This window comes from Diceros bicornis, chromosome 39 (genome assembly GCF_020826845.1).
Source record: "Diceros bicornis minor isolate mBicDic1 chromosome 39, mDicBic1.mat.cur, whole genome shotgun sequence".
Classification (NCBI taxonomy): domain Eukaryota; kingdom Metazoa; phylum Chordata; class Mammalia; order Perissodactyla; family Rhinocerotidae; genus Diceros; species Diceros bicornis.
This window is the reverse complement of record NC_080778.1, coordinates 23863858-23886972: the sequence shown is the minus strand read 5'-3', so window position 1 is coordinate 23886972 and position 23115 is coordinate 23863858. Positions and strand designations below refer to the sequence as shown.

The window sequence follows — 23115 nt, the reverse complement described above, 5'->3', positions numbered from 1 at the left end:
GCATCACAATCCCTGACTTCAAAATATACTACAAAGCAACAGTAATCAAAACAGCATGGTACTGGTACAAAAACAGACACACAGATCAACGGAACAGAAGTGAAAGCCCAGAAATAAAACCACACATATACGGACAGCTAATTTTCAACAAAGGAGCTAAGAACATACAATGGAGAAAGGAAAGTCTCTGCAATAAATGGTATTGGGAGAACTGGACAGCCACATGCAAAAGAATGAAAGTGGACCATGTGCTATCACCATTCACAAAAATTAACTCAAAATGGATCAAAGACCTGAAGGTGAGACCTGAAACTATAAAACTCATAGAAGGAAATATAGGCAACACAGTATTTGACATTGGTCATAAAGGAATCTTTTTGGATGACATGCCTACCCAGACTAGGGAAACTAAAGAAAAAATAAACAACTGGGACTTTATCAGATTAAAGAGCTTCTACAAGACAAACGAAATCAGAATCAAGATGAACAGACAATCCACCAGCTGGGAGAGAATATTTGCAAAACATACATCTGACAAGGGGTTGATCTCCATAATATATAAAGAACTCACACAACCGAACAACAAAAAAACAAACAACCCGATCAAAAAATGGGCAGAGGAAATGAACAGACACTTCTCCAAAGAAGATATACAGATGGCCAATAGGCACATGAAAAGATGTTCAACATCATTAATCATCAGGGAAATGCAAATCAAAACAACACTAAGATATCAGCTCATGCCCGTTAGAATGGCTATAATCACCAAGACAAAAAACAGCAAATGTTGGAGAGGATGTGGAGAAACAGGAACCCTCATACACAGCTGGTGGGAATGCAAACTGGTGCAGCCTCTATGGAAAACAGTATGAAGAGTCCTCAAAAGATTAAAAATAGAAATACCCTATGATCCAGCTACCCCACTACTGGGAATCTATACAACGAACCTGAAATCAACAATCCAAAGAGGCTTATGCACCCCTATGTTCACTGCAGCATTATTCACCATAGCCAAGAAGTGGAAGCAACCTAAGTGTCCCTGGACTGACGATTGGATCAAGAAAATGTGGTATATATATACAATGGAATACTATTCAACCATAAAAAAAGACAAAATCGTCCCATTTGCAACAACATGGATGGACCTGGAGGGTATTATGTTAAGTGAAGTAAGCCAGAATGAGAAAGACCAACACTGTATGATCTCACTCATATGTGGAATATAAACCAACATATGGACAGAGAAAAGTGTAATGTGGTTACCAGGGGCAATGGAGGTGGGGGATGGGCACAAGGGGTGAAGGGAGACATATATATGGTGATGGACAAACAAAAATGTACAACCCAAAATTTCACAATGTTAAAAACTATTAAAACATCAATAAAAAAAATAAAAAATAAAAATATCTAACATTCCTACTTGAATATTATTTTCTTGTTGACCAAACTAATACATTCTAACATGCATATGCTCCAGGAAACTCTAGTTGCACGACAATCATGCTAAATTTGTTTTTAACATTTTTCTCCTGCTCGTGCAGCCATGCAAAGGGAAGTGTATATTACAGGCTTTTCATTCATCATTTACTTGCTTACTAATTTTATTTGGGAATTAAAGTTTGTTTTCATAATAAGTCTTCATCTGGAAATACTGGCTCATATAGCCCTACTTCTAGAGAATGATGTTCTTTCTTTTATAAGGAAATAAACTGTTAAGTTACAAAACAGAGCAAGTAATGAAAGAATCTGGTTAAACGAGTTTTCTAAAAATAAGAGAATTTTCTAAAAATGAGAGAATTCATTCTATACACATGGGCCAACTGCTAATTATTTGACAGTCCTAAAAGACATTTAACACTAATACTATATATATTTAAGAAAATCCAAACTTTCACCAATGACATTAAAGATATTTTAGGATGCTACAGTCCTACAGGTCACATTAAAAATATTGGCCATCAATGTATTAAATATATTTTGAAGTGCTGCTTATAGTGTTCTAGCCAATGAGATGCCAGATAAACTAGTTTTTCCTCAACCAGTCTGCCCTGTAAGAACTTGTAGACTGAGCAAGGATATAATCCTGCCGAATCCTACCAAAATTATAAAAATTTTGAATTAGTGAAATTCTGACACACAATATAATTCTCAGTCATATGTAACTGACCTAGACCTACAGAAATTCCTCTTAATAGTAGTGCTAAAATTAATAAGGGATTTTTAAAGTGTCAGATCAAATAGATAATCATTGTATAAACATAATCAAGCAAGAGATTTAATATTTTCTTTCTCTAGTAAAAACAAAAATCTGTCATACTGGATCCAATTTACATTTTCAGAAAATCAGGTGATATAGGATTCTAGGTCAATTCAGTAAATTAATTTCAATTAATTTGCACGGACTTCTAGATTTTATATAGTACATGTATTAGTTTCCTATCATTGCTGTAACAAATTACCCCAAAATAAATGTCTCCCTGGGCTAAACCAGAGGTTGGCAGGGCTGCGTTCCTTTCTGGAGGTTCTAAGAGAGAATCCCATTTCCTTGTCTTTCCCAGCTTCTAGAGGCTGCCTGCATTTCTTGGGTCCTGCCTCCTCCTCCATCTTCATGTGACCTAACATATTCACATCCGAGGGTCAGGATGTGAGCATCTTTGCGTGGTCATTATTCTGCCTACTGCAGTACATCAGATTTATTACTAAACCTGTAATATTCTATTCAATATTCACCCAGCAAATGAAAATTCTCTAATACTATAACCATTGTTATTATTATTATTGTGTGGAATAAAAATACAAAGTGTTTTAGGTGCTGGCCCAGTGGTGTAGTGGTTAAGTTCGCACGCTCCACTTCGGCGGCCCCAGGGTTCACAGGTTTGAATCCTGGGTGCGGAACTACACACCACTTGCAGAGCCATGCTGTGGCAGCGTCCCACACACAAAATAGAGGAAGACTGGCACAGATGTTAGCTCAGGGCCCATCTTCCTCATCAAAAAAAAAAAAAAGTTTTAAACTTGGATCAGATGATCACATCTTTTCTCAATAAAGACATATCAATTTGCCAGCCTCTGACTTTTTTACATTCATGCATGCACCAATTTGACACCAATCAGCTGCTTTGCTACTTATTTTTAAGTTTATCACAACTCAGTACATGGTAGATTACACACTGATAAAAGTATTAAGTTCCCTGAGGACAACGTAACGTATATTGCTTATTATCTTTGTTATGTATTCTGGCAAAATTATTTATTTCTTTTACCCTGAGGATACATCTCAGACCACAAGAAAACCTTCATAAGGAAATCCTATTTCACAAATTGACTTTGCACACAAAGTTTTCAGGAAGAGGGACACTGGAAGAGTAGATTGTTAGTGTTGGCATGGATTTTGGAGATACCACATGCTGTTTTAAGAAGGATATAAAGAAAATCTGGCCCAGAGATCTTCACCCGCCCTGCCTGAGGTCACATGGCTAATCTGAGACAGAGCTGAATTCTGATAATCGTGGGCATTTTTCTCACAATTATGACACTGTTCACCTCATACATAAAAGAGTCAACTACGACTCTCATCACTTTGTCACGTTGTAAATCAACAGTTTTGCTCACTTACACCTCAAGGGATTGTAAAAGTTGAATTTCATCATTCTGTCCTATGACAATGCGTAGACTAAGCCGAGGATCAAATCCTACGCAGACCTTGCGTAAATTATACAAAATTTATAAAATGTTAACATAGTAAGGAGAAACCTAGTATGTAAAAAAGGAGAAACTGCCAAGTTGACAGCAAAAACAAAAGATGGTAAGCCTAAACTAATATTGCAGATAATTTCTATAAGTCAAAGAAAAACTTGAAAATACTGAACTTTTTCATGACAGAACCATTTCTTTTTGGTGGATTAAAATGAAAAGAACTTTTTAAATGGATTTCCTGGGAGAAATAAAAATGGCTTAGAATCGGTACAGCTCTAGAAACATCATTATGCCAAGAGTACTTAGAAATTTTGCCATTTTCCCCAAATATTTTAAAACCTGCTTTAAAAAAAATCTGCTAAACACACCTGTAGCCCTAACCCAATAAACTACAAATATCACTCTGATTTTTAAACTAATTTCTTTCAAATATTAAATATATATATTCTTATATATATAAATATATAGATATATAATTTCCTATTATCTAATAGGACTGAATTCCATTTTTAAAAGTTACAGGGGAAAAAGCCTCTGAAATTATCAACCTAACTTTTTTTTCTCGGTATCATAAAGGAAAATTAAAATCAACTTACTTGATGTAATAGGGCACTTTATTATGTGAAATGGATCTTTGCCACGGCAGCTGGACTGAAGCTGAGTAAACAAAGAGGAGTTATTGGAAACACCGCTAACCCAAAAGCCGTATGCCTTAATGCAAAACAACTGACACATTTTACAGCAAATTCAATGAGAACCACTCTGGTTTTCGAGCTGAATTCCTATAATTATGAAATCTGCCAGGACAAACAAAGAGTGGCTTTAAAGATTCATCTGAAGCCAGGAAAGAAACAACATAGGTTAAATTGCCAATGCCAACTTTAACTAATTGAACCTGTTGATAACAATATTTTTAAAAAATCAAGTTGTATTGTTTATAACCACCACAATTTAAGACTTGGTGCTATCTGGAAACTGGACTCTGTATATATTCTTTGATTTAGCTAAAACCAAAATTAATTTTGCCTGGTATATCCAGATTATAAACTAGATTTCTCAAGACTGAATTTTGCATATCACTAATAATATTCTTTATTTTGCTTCATATGCACAGGAATAACTATTTAGAGCAGATGGCATTTAAACAAACTCAATTACCTGTGTTTAAAAAAGGGAAAATTAAAATAAACATAAGCAAAGGGTGGTAAGGAACCAAGGCAATTATCTGGATAGAAGACTCCCAAATACTTATTTTCATCTGAAATGAACAGAAAATAGTTTCCTACTTTTACACTAGATATCACTATGATTGAGATTTTATGTTTTGTTTTATTGAGGTACTTATTTTTTACAATTCCAGTTACTCCATATTTATAAAGAATATATTACTCCTACATTAAACCAATTATTTTAGGACTTATTTAAGAAGAATTACACATGTGAATCTAGAGCTATTCAAGAATTTTACTAAAGGAACTAATAAACAAGCAAATTCAAATGAAACTTGGCAACTATCAGTAGACTCCCATGTAACCAGTTGCCACCAATGATTTTTTTCTGATTTTCACATCATAATCATATCTTACAAACATACAGCATTCTAAACTCTGCAAAGCATTTTTGAATATATCTATTGATAAGGAAGCCAACAAGATACACATTAAAACTCCATTTGATAAATGAGGAATCAAACACTCAGACGTGAAACGACTTGCCCAATAAAAAAATGGCTGTGCTCAGACGTGATCTCAGGATTTCTGACCACTAATTCAGCACTTTTCCCATTCTCATTTCTTCCTCTCTTTATAAAATGTGAGCATTCCCTCCTCCAACTATGTCCATGAAAGTGTAAAAAGGGGATGAAAATGTGGAACTAGGTATATTAAATTTCTCATTAGAGCCAACCTCATTTCAATGTTGGCACCAGGCTAATAGGTCAGTTTTTATTTTGTGCCTAACTAAACAGGCTCCTTTTATAACCATGGCTAAAGTCCAAGAAATATAATAAAGCCAAAGATTCCAAGCAGCAAGGGATAACAATTATTAAATTTATTAATTGGGATGTTGTTTACACTTCTCCATTCATTTTAATAATTGTTTTGATTTGAATAACTTCGACCTCCTTGGACTGTTCACGCCAGACAATGAAAGGCAATGTGCTTGAGTTTCACAAAGTGTATGTGAATTTTACAGTGTTTCATTTCCTAAAGAACATGAGTTTGATTTTTATTATGAAAGAATGGTTGCTAAGTGAAAGTGTAGGGTTTCATCAATACTAATAGAGAACTAATCCTTACAACAGAACTGTGGCTAAATTATTGGTTGAATGCCTCTTTAATTTGGTCTTAGCACACAGCTTTACATTCTATAAATTCATACCTAATGAGTATACTGCAAACCTATTTACTTCATCAACATTGATAGTATCCAAAATTTAGAAGTGCATCCTGGCACCCAGGTAGACAGTATATTCCAGAAAGGACTATACATTACTCAAAGACAGGCTATCTAAGGGCTCAGGTTTGTGAACCAGAAAACATGGGAATCAGGGGAGAGAGGGAGAGAGAGAGAGAGAGAATGAATAATAGAGAGGTGCAGAGCAGAAAGGGCAGAAAATGACCGATTAGGATTCTTGAAACTGTGCAAGAAAAGTCAGGCCTTAAATTGAGATAAAGCAGATTATCAACCATGACAAAAGATTAAGAGAAAAATCTAAATATAATCAATTTAGTTGGAAGACACAGTAATACTTCAGTTTTCTGTATCTATGGCGATAGATACAAAGAAGTTATCATATTTGGGAAACAGCCTTTGCCTTAAGTTTTAAACTTGATTTAAATTGAATTAAATAAACAAACTGCTTTCTTACATATGTTTGCTGGTGAAAATAAAAGGATAGGAATTAATGTTTAGTGAAAGCATGTGTGGCAAGAACTGTGTTAGGTGCTTTGTGTAACTCGATATATTTCCTCATTTAATTTTCAAGGCAATCATAGGAAATGAGTATTATTATAGTAATTTTAAAATAAAGAAATTAACTTTCAGGAATTGAGGTCTGGTAAAAGGCAGAATTAATATTTTAATCTCAACCTGGGTGACTCTGAATCCTACATTTTGAGTTTCCTCAGCAGGCAATGACAAAGTAGGAGCTCGAATTACTATTCAAGATCTCGTGAACAGTCCATAAAATTAAAAAATTCAGTTAGAGAATATTACATAAAAATCTACATATGTGGTTTGGCGAAATCTACAATACTTGGCCAGGAGAAAAAGTAAATATGAGTGTAGTGAGCTTACCAAAATCTTCTCATTTAAAGATTTGTGGGCAGTGATGTTTTACTTTTAAAGCTGCAGGTGCGTTTTAAACTAATAAGCACTTTTTAAGGAGAAAAATTAATTTAAAAATCTTAAAATATAAAAATGATTTCTTTATTGTGAAAAAGTTCATAACATTTGGATACGACATAGCAATGACGGTATATCTTAGCTATATTATAGTTATATATTAGATATAATCATAAAAGACAGTTCAATAAAAAAAACCATAGCTAAAGGCAAATTATTTTTGCTGTGCTTCAAAGACTTATCAGTTGTGACTAGATCATTACAAATAATAACCAATAAATAATAATGTCATCAATTTTAGTACCTCCTTTTATACATTTACTAATATAAGTAAATATATTTATAGAAAAGAATATGGTTTCTTGAGTGAAAGAATATGCTGATTCATTCAGTTAATGAGATCAGTCAGGTTTATTAGTACTTACTAGAGAGAAAATGCTGAGAGGATGGTCCAAAATCTCTATGGGCTTCCTGAAGCTGTTTAAGGCGATCGTCCACAGAAACCTGCACATACACAGGCAAGAAATAATTCGATTTCAAAACGACTTTAATGATATCCTTGATTTAAGTATTATAATAAATGATGCTACTGCCCAAGATATGATTGCTTGTACAGACTCCTTCTCTATCTCTGGAATCAAAATACTGGTATGAAAATAGATTCCTTCTGGCAGCAAATAACAGCAAATAGTGCCAGGTACTCTTCTATGCAATTTACACGAATTAATCCTTTAATCCTCACAATAACCATATTGGGTTATTATCACCATTTTACAGATGAAGACATTGACACACAAAGAGGTGTCCAAGGATATAAAGTTAGGATGTGGCAGTGCTAATAATCATGCTCATCCGGTACCAGAATCTATACCTTTACTGTTACTCTACATTACCTCAAAAGTAGTAAACCTCTGAAGCTTCTAAAGTCAAGATGTGGCCATGGGGTCAGTGGCTACTCATCTCTCTTTCGTAAGGAAGGTGGCAAAAAGTGCTACAGGGAGCAAAGGAGAAAGAAGTCTAAAATATTCCAAGGGAAAAAATAGACAGATGAATAGATAGATGATGATAGGGAGACAGAGAGATAGAATTAGATTATAGATGATCAATCAATAGATAGATAGACAGGTAGATAGATGGAGAATGAAAAGACATATGAGTATGGAATGTCTTCTTATTTTCCTCCAAGTTTGTGTCTGATCATCTCAACTTGGGGATATTCAAGTGTGTACCAGCAGATTAGTACACTCTGTATATTGGTTTAGACACATTGTGTAGTTAGCTCTCTACATTATGAAAATGCAAAGAGTTGGTGCACTGAGAAACGAATTGCAAATCAATAACCATCACACACAGCCTACTGATATTTCCATTCCCTTTTTCCTGGTCTTTGTGCAGTGCTAGTTAGCTGTTCTGATTAGATTCCTGATCTTACGTTCAGCTGCCTTTAAATGAAATGTGTCTATCTCTGGCTCACTGGGCAGCACTCGTGTCTCTTGGTTAGCTATTTAAGTTGCATTAGCAAGTACTTTGTTCAGGCCAAAAAACATTCAAATGCCACACTTCACATTCAGGAGGAGAAAAGAAGATGCTACTCCTGAAATTTCACAATGCTGTCTGCCAGCATAGATTTTTCCCCTGTTAATCAACCAGCAACTAATGTCTGAGCTCTAGGGGTTACCAGGCTCCGAGATAAGGGTGACAGAATACATATCCTCTTTCGAGTATAATGTATTCCCTGACTTCTAATCTTTGGAGGCGGCGATAACAGAAGCAGAATGGGAAGGAAATCAAGATGGATCATAGGAATACCCTCATGAACATAATGAATTAGAGAAATGGAGCAGAAGGAAAAAAGAGTAAAGGCCAAAACGTCTGTGTTCCACTCACTAGAAAAGCACATATAAGTTCAACAGATCCTGCCTTCCTGATCTCAGATTATTAACACTCTTTTCAAAGACAGAAAAGACCGTCTAATACTATACACTCATATCTTACCTCTTCAATTTCCTGAAGAACATATGAACCAATGAGTGTTTCAATGGTTGAATTAATTCAGGAAACCTACATACTATAAAATATTATACCCTTAAAATAAAACGCTTTTGTGTGCCCCCTTGAAATCGCATATTTATCTCATTAAATATCACCTTTTAGGCCCGAAATATAGAGAGAAATTAGTAAGAATTATGTTTTTAATCTCCACTTAAGTTATTCTGACAGTTTTCAGGGGAAAAAATGATGATGACTCCTAGGAACTGCCCACTAAATGTAACAAAGCTCCACAAAGATTGAGCCAAAAACTACTGATTGGCGTGTGTAGTGACTTGCAAATACTGACACCTAGTAATACTCGAGGGGGTTCTTCTGGGTTTGGCTCTATTAAATCTGGGATGAGCAAGTAATATCTAGAGTCATTAAAACAACTGTATTAGATCAACTAAGATCTCAGAGCCAAAGGTAAACACCACAAGAGTATAAATGCGCCAGCTGGAAAAAATGAGCAAGATACCAAAACAGCAAGCAATGGAAGAAGAACGATGGAGACTTTCTTAACTTTTCAAAAGGGGAAAAAAAAAAAATACATGATTAAAGTAAGAAAAATGATTGCTTTATGAGCCATTATGGTAAAAAATGTTTCTGTGACCTACTATAGGTTTCAATTACTGTGATTTATTTGACCTTTTGCAATTTTCTACAAATATCATATGGACAGTACATCATAAAATTGCATTAAAATCTATATTCATAAATAAATGAGGCCTCTGGGTTCAAGATACTAAAAGACTAATACTTGACGACATCATATGCTATAAATCCATGATCAAATACAGCCAATAAAGAGAGAGAAAGTGATGGTGGGTGGCAGAATAGTGAGGTAGGGTTTAAAGACCAACCAGGTGTAAACCTGGATTATGAAGAGGGATAAGCTGATACCTGCAAAAGTTTCCACCGCATATTAAGGTCATCTAGCTGGCGAGACATCTTTAAAGACGGATGCAGGTCAAGTGGAGACAGCTGACTGGATAAATCATTCACTGTTTTAACTTTTAAGTTGATTGGTGCAATTTCTTCTCTAAATGCCTGGAAGAAAAGGGCAAAAATGATGTCACTGGTAAAGAATCTAATAAAAGGTGATATTTTGAACTTTCAGAGAAAACGGCAAGACCAGCTGAGAGGCCAACTACAGCTGCTCACGCTACAAGAGCCGACTCAATTCAGGCCACGCGCAGCAAACCACCAGCCAGTCATCCTCTGCAACGCAGAGAATCTAAATCAGCACGTGAAGAGAAAAATTACAATGCAAACTCATTCAAACGAGTATGTACTTCCTCCAGATTTTTGATTATATGCAATTTAGTAAGGAAAATATTTGCCATTATTAAACTGATAAGAACAGATACTACACTTGATCTTAGGCATAAGGATGAGAAGCGATTTGCCATTACTATCCACCTTGCTAATCTCTACTCTTGATTCTGTCTTTAATTTTCGTTCATATCTTCCTTCTTTTTTCTTTCTTAATATGGCAACCTTAATATTTTTTTCACCTGATGCAACAACTTGATTTGAACGTGTTTCCATTTAAAATTAAGTTAGAAAGTGGCCAGAAAAAACAACTTCCCTAACCATCAGACCTATGCCTATTACATACTTGAGAGGTAAGGTTTGTCCCTTTCAGAATCATTTATGATCACAGTTTGTGGTTAGAGGTGAGGTAGGGAGAACAGGGTCTATAAGGAAAGAGCTTAGAACTGACAAATGCCAACTGTGGGCACGGTACAGAGAGCTGTGTATGTAAAGAGGGGAAGAAAAAAACAAACAAAAAATATTTGTGGCAATGATAGTAATATGTCTTGTGAGAGCAAACAGAATAATGAAAACACTAAGTTTTCTCCATTCTCCACATAGTTCCACCTGCCTCTATGTTCATGTTCCCTTTTTCCAACAGTCTTTGCCTAGATCCCACTGATCCTTTAAAAGATGACGCAGGCACCCCAACCATCCATCCCATTTCAGAGAAGACTTCTCTGAGGACCCTCCCTCACCAGACTAGGCTGGAGGCCTCTCCCCTGTGCTTCTTAGCATTCCCTCTGCCTTCTCGACCCCAGTCAGGACCTTCAGCCAGCACACATCTGGACACACAAATCAGGTTTTATAGTGGGGCCATTCTGATTGTCTGGTGCCATACAAACCAGTTGCCATATATTTTAAACATCATTCCTCATTAGTGTGCTTAGTACTTGGCATTATAAGCATCCATATTCTTGATGTCCCTCAAGTAGAATGGAAGCTTCTTGAGAACAGACACTCTGCAGTATTCAGCACAAAGTTTGCAATACAAGAGGGGCAGAATTCATTTCTACCGACAAAAAGGATATTGGAGGCAAGCTTAAGCCAATATACAATTGGGAGCAGAATTGAGATGCTAAAAGAGAACAGTATATTCTTAATTCTTTGGTATGGCACAAAATTAGAGTGAATCATGTACCAATCTGAATTTATAGGTATTAGGTGAGCATACAGATAGCATCAGCCCTCAGGTTTTGTCATTTCTACAATCCCTACTCCTTAAGAGACTAGGCACACGTCTATGAGTCCCCTTTCGTCTCCTCTTTCCCCACACCAAACTCAGTTAACGTAATGATATATATCAAAGTGCTTTGAAGTCCATGAAGTTTTATTAGAACACTGCAGTAATAATTTGGCTTCCTCCTTATGCTTATAAGAAGAAAGTCTCCTTAACAACTTCCCTCCTTCCTTCTCAGTTCCAAATCTAGTTACCCTATATAACTCCCCCTTATATAACATGTATAGGCTAAAAATAATCATTACGGTTGATAAAAATCAAAACAATATGAAAAACATAACTTTATTTTTATAAAGGAAATTCATTTTAGGTAAATTAGAGAATATACTTTAGTGTTTCAAAATTCTTGAACAGGCTCAAAAGCCACAGAAGGAAGCTGGAGCTGGAGAGTCAGAAGAACAGATCTGGAGCCCAGAGTCGGAAAGAAAGATACGGACATTGGAGGCAGCAGCGTATAAAGAAATGACATCTGCAACAGTGAACATGGAAGTCAATGTGCGTAAAGTAAGAAACATCGCCAGAATCCTGGAGATATCAACATGTCAAAATCAAGTAGAAGAAGAGAAGCTCACAAAGACACATGAACTGCTACAAATTGGAAAGAAGAGGAATTGAGAGTTGTGATTGTTTTTCTCCACAGCTACAGATGTTGGTCTTTCAAGGATGACAGAACATGTGTGCACAGAGAGACACACAAGTACAGTTCAATAGAAAAGCAGTTATATGATAACAGAGGTATTATAGGTCTAAAGTGTTAATAATTAACAAAGAAGCTTGGGGCTGAGAGGAGTGGGAGTTAGGGTGGGGAAAGAGAATTTTTCGGTGTGGACTTTGAAGAGGCCTGGGTTCCTTCAGATTCAGTTTAAGAATAATTACACAACTCAAATCCTTCAAGGCTTCTTCAGCTGTGATTTTAACACTATATATTAACATTCTCTCTCTGAGTACTTTGGAGGACTTGAGAATTTTAATCAGCTTTTTAATCAACGTCTTTGTATTTTGTAGGTACTAAAGATTAAAAATGAAATGCTGGAAAATGTTCTCAGATTTATATAATCTTAAATACTAACCAGTTTTATTTCAAAACATGGGAAAAGTTTTAAAAATTAGATTATAATGCAAGGCAGACTTTTAAAAATCTTATAGAACATAAAGGAGCTTTCATTTTTTTCTCTATAAAAATAATGTTTTTCTCTTACAAGCTGCAGGTGAAAACATTAAAAGACGTTTGACAAACAAGGTCTTTGGATTTTGTTTTTGTTTGTGTGGTCAAGTGTTTTATGGCAGCAAGGAATCATTCTATTAAGAAAGTTTATCTTTTGTTTTTTAAGAGCTTCTGAACGAAGAGGCTGGCTATAAAGCAAGTTTTAAAATGGTTTCAGATCTGCTGTGCGTTCTAGTATAAAGAACCAATTTATCATGTCTTGGCTGCACTTTCCTATAGGAGAATAAAAGTCTATGCCGTCTTTCTGGCTATAAAAGCAGACACATCTGCTAGTATGAAGGGTGCTGACTGGCAGCCTATTGGGAGATGTGAATCTCAAACTCTTCTTCTGTCAGAAGACGCATATTCTGCAAATAAGAATGATGAACGATAATTTTAGGAAGTTAAAATTATTTGGTTACCCTCAAAGATTTTGTTTTCCAGTTACTTTGGCATATTTAATAATATTTAGCAATAATCGGTACTTATTTTCATCTGCCTATTGCTTCAATCGGATTTAGGGTACACTTCAGAGCTCATGTAAAACATCCCAGACTTTGAATTCATTTTATTTGGTTTAGTGAGACTTGAGTTTTCATTTTTTTCCCTAATAAGATGTGAAAATATTTTAATCTACAGTTTATTTCTTTCTCTTAAATATTAATGGTATTTTTCCTAGCTTTCTACTTAAGCAGAGATTTCAAGAAAAGGGCTTGGATGCAGAGGTGGGTAATTTCTTTAATCAAATGAGATTAATAACTCCCAAACTTTTAGGGCTCTAAAAACCCCGATACAACATTTCATTTTTCCCCCAACACTAATCATCCTGTATTAACAATAATACTTTCAAATTCAGATGGGTAAATTCTTGCTCCAACCAAGCGGCATCTTTGCACTACAATAGAACATACTTTTTGTAACCCTTTGACTTAAAGATTTTCAGTGTTTAAAAATCATCTTTTAAATACAAGAAGTGTGCAACTTCCAATAAAGTTGTACTAAAACACTTTATTTTCAGTTGGTTATTTTAAACTCAGATCCACTCATGGAAATGGGTTTTAGCATACTAGAGTTGTAGGAAGTAGCCTATTTAATTCAGTGGGTTGCTGGAAACTTAAAAAAATATTTACAATGAAATTTATTGCTCTTTTAGTAATAAAACTTTTTTGTTTAAAACTTAATGTTTAACTTTTAAAGCTTTGAATTCAAATAGTTAATCAAAGCTGTGTTTAATTACATTAGTATGAATGAGGTCTCTGCAGTGAAAGAGAAGAGCAAGAAAGAAATCAAGGAAACTAACACTTACTAGCTGTGTGGGCTTGAGAAATATCTTCATTTTCATCATTTGTAAAACAGGCATAATAATAATACCTATCTTGTTGGGTTGGTGTGAGGGTTAAAAGAGATATCCATCCAGATGTCCATGTAAACTGGTTAAGAACAGTTCTTGGCACATAGTAAGCCTCAATAAATGCTAGTTATTATTATGATTCATGTGTCTACACAAACATGTAATTACTCATGTAATTTGCCTAAGTATTCAGTTAATTTCCTAAACCTTTCTTCTCTTCCTATTCAGCCATATGCATACAAAAGGAGAGTGTTATCCAATGTCTGTGCACAAAAGATGCGTGTCTTTTCAATAAAATTCTATTCATGTACACCTGAGACTAATATAATGTTGTATGTCAGTTATATCTTAATAAAAAAAATTCCACTCATTCATGATAGGCATTGTCAGTCTAACACCTTCTGATTTTTCATTGGTTTATTCTTTGATTTGATTCATGACTACTTACTATTTGGTTTAATATGCTACTACAACCCCTACTACACTCTAAATCTATTATTTGTGTCTCTTATTGCCTAAATTTCATTAACTTTTTTCTGGATATGTTCTAGAATATGGGAGCCACATGGTGTCTAGACCATAGGTCTAACATCCTTAACTTTGGGCAATCCTTGACTACAAACAGAATTTATAGCTAAACTAATCCTTCATTAATATACTCAGACAATAAGATAAAATGTGTAGATAAGAATTCCCAATAAACAGTACACTTTGATTAAACCCCTAAATCCAACTACCAATTTACAGGAAATACAGGATAGAGAAGAACCTGTCAGACTACACCAAGTGGATGCCATTCTGCAAAATCCAGGCTGTGAGAAACACTATAAAACAAACAGTTCAGTTTCTTCAACCAATACATCGCAAAGAAAACAAAAAAAAGGATAGAGGGGAAATCTGGAGATTAAAAGGGACTTTAAAATATTTTTTAAAAAACAGGTAAAACTAATCTATATTGTTTAGGGATGCACGGTTGGGCAAAAAAAAGTATAAAGAAAAATAAAAGTAAATTTTTGTAAAAGTCACATTAGTTGTTATTTGGGGGGAGGGGGTTTGGATGGCAAGGGGCATACGGGAAACATTTGCTGTGACTGGAAAAGTTCTATGTCCTGGTTTTGGTAGGAGTTGTAATGGTGCTGGCTTTATAACAATTTATATCTGTGGCTTTCTGTATTTAACAATAAAACACTTTTTAAAATCCTTTATCTGAGGCAGTGATGCTGACCATGGTTTTTTCAATGTGATCCTGCAGCGAGTCGATGAGCAAGTCTCCCACGGGCTTCCAGCCATTCCGCACGGCCTCCGCCTCCTTCATGTCAGCATCCAGGTCATCCATAGCTCCCTGCAGGTCTCTGAGTTTCTCCAACGCCCTGTCCACTTGTTTTTGCCAATTGTTAGTAACAGCATTTAGACTTTCCCACTTCTCTTTGACTTCAGAAGACTGTTTGCGCATGGCTTTGGCAATCTTTTGGGCTCTCTCCTCAGGAGTCAATTCTGTGATTTAAAAAAAAAAAGAACATTTGGAATCCTGATCAACTCTACATTCTTTATAGTCAAGCAGGAATACCACCTTTCAAAGGGTTGCCACCAGGGTACACGGAGACAGAGTTTTACACCAGCCAGAAGAAGAAAAACTTTCTCCATACTTCCTCAATTTCCTGCTACTTCTTGAAAGAAGAAAACAGTTACTCAGAGTAATAAACAGCCTAGTGGTTTCAGTGACTTTGAATTTTAATATATTTGCAAACCTTGAAATGTAACAAGATAACTCAAGAAATAAAACAATTTTTCTTTAACATAAACTTAGTCATGTAAAATCCAAAGACAGTTTTTCATTTCATTCTCCTCAAGAGAAATGGGAAGTATAATTACGAGAGAAATAGCTTTAACTTAGGAGGAAAAACTCTGAGAAAATAAGATTAATGTATCGTGTTCCTAAAAAATAACTTCATCATCGTTGAATCTGTTTGGCAGTTCATCCTTAATACAGGGCATTTTCTGTAGCCAAGACATGTAGCATGGCACAAACATTTCAACAGGAAGATGGCAAGGTTTCAAGGACCATCCTAAATATTTAATAGAGCAAGAGGGCTTCTAGAATGTCTGAAATAAAGTTAGACTTTCAGACAGGCAAGGGCAGGCATAAAGCACGGCCCTGCCGCAGGACAGGGGCAGGAAGAGAGAGTAAGAGTCTCAAAGACAAGCAAAGGATACAGACAGATATGAAAGTCAAGTTCAAGACCAAGGGTCATAAACATAGAGATGGGAAGCTGACAAGACAAGGGCAGAGGACTTTGACGGACAGAGAGCAGACACTCTCAAAGCAAGTTAGATAGATCTCCAGCTAAACACTCCTGGGCCTCAGCACTCTCACACTTGAGAATGCCTCCTTTCCTATCTAGCTGGTTTGACGGCTGTCCTGCTCATCCTCTGGAAACAGAGAGGCAGGTCAGAAACATACAATCAAGGAAAATTGGAGATAAATTTAAGATAGAAATACAAATTCTTCTCTGTGATAACAGCTCATCTTTTAGAATCAATCACATTAGCAATATCCACGTCACCTCAAAATATTCCAAATCATTCTTACAGTGAACCGAAGTTCATTGAACTTCCTGGTAAGATGAACTTCACAGTAAGCTGAACTAAAGTGAGCTCTCCTTAAACTATAACTTTCACACTCAGCATAAATCCGTCTGTCTATCTGTCTTTATTTAAATATTATTTAAAAGTCAAGTCAAGGGGGACAGAACACATATTTTTATCTATCTAGATTTCCAGAGAGTTCTAGACATCCATGTTTAGACTTAAAAGCAGTTGTGATAAATCTCTGGGAACCAAACGGACTATGCAGAGTTTAGCAACCACAGAACTCCGAGATGCACTGCTGAAGCGCTATGAAGCTATAGATTCTTGAATAATCCCTTGGCAACTGAATTGATTCCAAGAAGAGAAAGTGTTCTGGTAGGTAGATAGACTGAATACATCAGTAAAAGATAATTAAGGAAAACAGGGAATTAGAGACCCAGCTTCAAGGAAGACTTAAGCTGCTATATTGCAGCTGTGTGTATAAAATGCTGTGTGAAGAACAAAATTCATTCTTAACAGCCTGATAAGAAAGATAGCTGACAATTTTTTTTGTTTTGTTTTTTGTGAGGAAGATGGGCACTGAGCTAATATCTGTTCCCAATCCTCCTCTTTTTGCTGAGGAAGATTGGCCCTGGGCTAACATCTGTGCCCATCTTCCTCTACTTCATATGTGGGACGCTGGCACAGCATGGCTTGGTAAGCGGTGCATATGTCCACACTGGGATCTGAACCCATGAACCCTGGGCCACCGAAGCAAAGCGCTCGAACTCAACCACTATGCCACGGGGCCAGTCCCGAGAGTTGATAATTTTTATGATGGCAATATCTGTGTCTGTTAATAAGTCACTTGAGGTTTTTCAAAGATATATTTTAAGCACTCATGTTTTACCGACTTTTGTAAAAAAAAAAAATACAGTACCAATTTCAAAACAGACAACTTAATTATGATGATTTTTCCCTCAGATAAAGTAAAACTGTTTCTGAGTTAATCATTGAATAACCTGGCAGGGAGACACATGGCTTCTTTGTCCTGTGACAAAACACACAACACTGGCTGTGATTTTTTTGTCTTCAGTTAACGTAAAATCTTTTGATTGAGCAGTCTTTTTGTAGTATTTATTATACAATCCCCACTCAAGTAGCTACTCAGGAGAAAAGTTCTATGTTCAATTCACCATCTGTTAGCCAGAAAGGAAACATATTAACTAATCACAGAGTCAGAATAAAAGTGCCTCCTACAGCAGCAACGTCTCAGTTTAATACATACTTTAAACCAAGAACAGAGGGAAGCACAAAATCAAACAAAAACTTTGCAGAACGTTTGTGAAACAGGTAATAGGGAGCAACACGTGAAATATCAAGTTATGACAATTTGGGGTAAGAAAATAGAAAAATTAAAACAGCAGAAAAGATGAAAATCATAAAGGGAAATAATTACATTTAAGAAAATCTTCTCATTATTTGAAACTCAGAGGACAAAGTTCACTTAAAATTTTCTGAATTGATATTTTGCAGTAAATTTTAAGACCCTCATGCAGGAGTAGAGAATCTTCTGGACCAGTGGTTCTGAATTCTGGTGACATATTCGAAACCACTCTGAGAGTTTGTCTGCTTGTTCGTTTGTTTTTCAATGCTGATCCCCAGGGGCCCTACCCCCAAATAGGAAAAGATTCTCATTTAGTTGGTGAAGGGTGAAGGGCAGCACGGATATGTTTTAACAGCTCCCCAGGTGACTGGCATGCTCTGCCAGGACAGGACACCGCCAGCCTATCGGCTTAAAAATGGATCTCTCTGCTCCCTGCTGCTGATGCTCCAGAGTATTTCCACTCCAGTGAGCTGCTGCGTCCTTCCCACACAGAGCAGGGCCACTAAATACCCAAGGCCAGGGAGCAAACGAAGCTCCGTGATAAGAGGGTAATCCAATTTGCATTTGAAAAGGCAGTAATAGAGGCCAATCTTCGAGACAGAGGAAAGAGCAGGATAAAAGCAAATAAATTTACTGACAATTCTCAGACCAGCCAGAAGCACTTTTCCTGTTACCTTCCCACTCCTTATAGTGCGTGTGTGTGTGTGTGTGTGTGTGTGTGTGTGTGCGTGTGTGTCTGTGTGTGGATTTTTTTGGAGGGAGTATCTTCATCTTCCATTCTCCCATTCCCCCCCCTTCAGGCCTTCCCCATTTAACTGGCCAGACTTTGAGGGTGGAATTACATTTAATTTCTCTATTTGTATATTTATATTCTATATTTATATATTTCTATTATATATAATCTATTTTATGGCAAATATTATTATATTTATTTTATATTTATATAATTTTAAATAGCAATTTCTTTATTGTGTTACAAAGATATTGAAGGAAGAACAGACAACTCTCTCTTAGAAAGAAGAAAAAAGAGAGGAGAAAGGAATGACCAATCTTGAAATGTTCTCTCTTGTCCAATTATGTTTATTCTTCAAATATGCAAATTAATTGGACAGCATTTATACCACACTCTCCTTTATCCATGGGGAGAAAGACCATAACGTGGTTCACTGGAACACAGGTGGAAAACAAATGTGGACCAGGAGCAGACGCTAGGATTTGTAATCAGCCCTGCTCCCATCCTGCTCTTTGCTCCCAGGAGAGCTACATGGCCTGCTCTTCCCAGGTTTATCAAACAGGAACCCTATTTTCTTATGCTGGGAAAACATTTTACACCAAGGCCCTCTGTTACCTCTAAAATTCAATTATATAAGAAAGGCAAAGCCACCATACATCTCAAAGAATCTTAACAGTAGAGGAAAAAGAAATCTCAATTTGTGTGCTTATGCAAAAAAATTCTTAAATTTTAACAAATGAAAGTATATGTTTCTCCCCATCATTCTCCTATCATGAAATGATAGAAATCTATTAGAATCAGCCCAGTGTTGTTTTTAAGAAAAATTTCCCATATTTATTATATTTTCTTTCTCAGTTATGGTACTGACATTTATAATCTCCATTGAAACTTTTCATTCTTAGATTCTAAAGCCTTCTGTCAGGCATGTTCTATTTCTTTCCATCTTGGTTTTGCAGTACCCAGTCTACAGATTGGTATGTCCTCAATAGACAATTACTCAATTGCGTTGCACTGAATGGAATTTTTAGTTTTACTCTTTACTGAAAATATTTAACTTCATAATTTTAAGTGGAAATCTTTCTACTTCTTTTTTTCTTTTCTTTTTTTTTTTTGGTGAGGAAGATTAGCCCTGAGCTAACGTCTGTTGCCAATCCTCCTCATTTTGCTGAGGAAGATTGGCCCTGGGCTAACATCCATGCCCATCTTCCTCTACTTTATATGTGGGACACCTGCCACAGCATGGCTTGATAAGCGGTGCATAGGTCCGCGCCCAGGATCCGAACCAGCGAATCCCAGGCCACCGAAGTGGAGCGCATGAACTCAGCCACTATGCCACCAGGCCAGCCCACTCTACTTATTTTTTCTTACTCCTCCCCAAACCCACGTAAAGCATTTATAAAAGTGGCTTTACTGTGAAAGAGAAGGATAAACCTTACAAAGTCATTTCACGTATGGTTATTCCAAATATCTTATTTGTACTTTTACTTTTTTGCATGTATCTATAATCTTATTGCTGTATTTCACCAAGAGATGCAAAGGAAATATTAAGACAAACAAATACAGGAAAAAAATTCTCCAGAGTAGCATTTTCATTCTTGGACAATTTGGAACAAGCAAAGAGTAGATCGTCTGCCAGTTCCAATACTAATGAGTTATGTAATCATGGATGTATTGCTTATCTCTTTGAACCTCAGTTAGCATCTACAAAGCACTGGTACACAGAAGGGCCTCAACAAAGGCTAATTTTTATCATTTTATTACTAAGTCTGGGAGGTTCAGACATGTCTAGATGTTTCGCAAAAGCAAACCAAGTTGATTAGCCAACAAGAATTCAAGGGAAAAAAACAATGCATTCCCGTATCTCTAGAAATGTCTTAACTTGCTCTCTCGTAATGTCTCTCTTCATCCCCCCCTCCATTTCTCTCTCTCTCTTTCTCTCTTTCTTTATCCTTCACGACCAAAAGATGCTTCTGATTAAAATAATGGAAAATAAATTCTTCCCCAATTTTCTGATTACATGATTAAGATCACCTTAATCTCTCCGAAATGATCAGTGTTTAAGAGGACCCTGCCTATTGCCTATTCTGCATGATCACTGATGACAACAATTCATTGTGAACCAGATTACAAGGACATCATCCAGTGCCACTGGCTGATTACTGTAATGTTTCTAATTATGTTCACCTAATATATTATAAGGATGACAACAGTAAGAGGCTGCCCAGAGGAGATTAACCTGCTCATGTGTAGCCTAAATCTTTCAGTAGGAATATGATAAAGATGATATGGATCCATCCATGCCGCCAAGGGACTTCTCAAATCCTTAACAACAACAAAAAAGACACTGAACAGATACATTTAAGGGAAAGTAAGAACTCCAAAGTAAAGAGATTTAGAGAATATCTTCCACAAATACCAAAATGCAAAGAATTAAGAGAGGGGGGAAAATGGAAAGGAAATAGGCATACAGACCACACTGTGGAGAGAGATAAATGGCACTTCTGCCTAGAAGTTAATGGAGGTAGAACTAGAATCTGAATACTTTTAGATTTTATTCTTCCCGTAAAGTGGGCCAAAGTAAATAAATCCAGCATTGAGCTGAGGAAGAAGCAGGATCAGACCATTAAGAAGACTGACCTCCAAGGACAAAAGCAGGAACAGCAGAGAGACCCTGGAACAGACCTAGCTAAGCAATCTGAGATCTAGCTTCCAGTTTTCTGTAACTGACTATAACCTGAATTTCCTCACACTAATGGCATTTTTGCAATTTTTTTAAGTCAGTTCTTTGTGCTGGACAGTAGCAGACAGGTCACTGGGGGCAGGAGGGTGGTACTGAGATGGGAGAAGAGAGGCTTGGGATGTAAGATCCAAGAGGGCAAGGATATATTTTGTTCACTGCTGGATCTTCAGTATCTAGAGGCACCTGTAGTATGTCTCTACTACCTGACACATGGTAGGCATTCAATAAGTATTTGTTAAATGAATAATAGATCTTCATACAGTATCTTTGACTTGAAAAAAATTCTCCCCTTTGTCCTTCAAGAATCAAAGGACAGGAATCTTAGATTAAAAGTTTCCCATTTCTGGGGCCGGCCCAGTGGCATAGCGGTTAAGTTCGCGCACTCTCCTTCCATGGCCCAGGGTTCTTGGGTTCGGATCCCGGGCGTGGACCTACACACCTCTTATCAAGCCATGCTGTGGTGGCATCCCATATAAAGTAGAGGAAGATGGGCACAGATGTTAGCCCAGGGCCAGTCTTCCTCAGCAAAAAAAAGAGGACGATTGGCAACAGATGTTAGCTCAGGGCTCATCTTCCTCAAAAAAAAAAAAAAAATTTCCACTTCTTCCCACACTACTGCCCATCTCTTCCCAGGCTGCTTCCCTGCAGACACAGCAGCTAATGCTTGATCGAGCTACAAAGAAGTCGTGAGCTTTCTACCCTAGCTGGGCCATTCTTCTAGAGGTTAGGTATGTGTTTGTCTTATGTTTATATATTGCCAACATAAGTGAGGAGTTTAATTGAAGACGGGAATTTATGCCTTTGCTAGGATTATACTTTTTAAAAAATGGCAAACCCTCTAAGTCACTTTTGAAGATTCCAGCTTTCAAGAGGAACAACAAAAACGACAACAAAATAAGTACACCACCACATTAAAAGAGTTCAGTATCCTCCTATTCTTTATGTTTAAATCAGAAAGGAACATCCCAGATGTTGATTACAATGAAATACATACATGTAAATTACTGCCATCTTTTTTATGAGGCAAATGTGATTTATGGATGGTTGTAACAGTGATTAGAGAACATAACAGATGGTGAACAATTAATTCAAAATGTTGTGTCCATCAAACTAACCTTTGTTATCATATAATTCTTCACCAAGACTATTGATTTGTTTATTTAAATTGGATTTCATTACTATGATATTCATTAGCCTGCAAAAATGTTTTTGAAAGTTTTACCCAATCAATGGGCTTACTCAGCCAGCTCATTATATTTTAGGAAAGTTGAAGACTAGACTCATTACATCTATACATACATTATAGGGCTTTAAATTGCGAAGGATCACATTGCTGCTCTGTGGTTAAGAACACTGGAAAAGAAAGTAACATGATATTTTTCTGTGCTTTTTCAGGCATTACAACGTCACTAATCTAATTTGGACTTGAGAAGCTAATTAAATTATTGTTTTAGTCTAAAGGCCTGAAAGCAATTATTTATCCTTCAAGTTTTTGTATGAAAA

The 23115-nt window shown here is 36.3% G+C and overlaps 1 protein-coding gene and 1 non-coding gene across 6 annotated transcripts in view; both read right to left on the bottom strand.

The window, feature by feature from the left end:
* The window catches only part of UTRN (utrophin), a 509169-nt gene that overhangs the window by 91830 nt on the left and 394224 nt on the right, over positions 1-23115 (bottom strand). For all 5 annotated transcript variants that reach the window (XM_058534226.1, XM_058534222.1, XM_058534221.1 and 2 more), the window contains 4 exons: positions 15410-15678; positions 9976-10122; positions 7467-7545; positions 4293-4353 (listed from right to left, as the gene is read on the bottom strand). In XM_058534226.1, coding sequence (XP_058390209.1) covers positions 4293-4353; positions 7467-7545; positions 9976-10122; positions 15410-15678 — 556 coding nt within the window. The remainder of the gene's footprint in view (positions 1-4292; positions 4354-7466; positions 7546-9975; positions 10123-15409; positions 15679-23115) is intronic.
* Positions 10284-10477, bottom strand: LOC131399806 (U2 spliceosomal RNA). Its single transcript, XR_009217233.1, has one exon. It is a non-coding gene; the product is annotated as a U2 spliceosomal RNA (small nuclear RNA).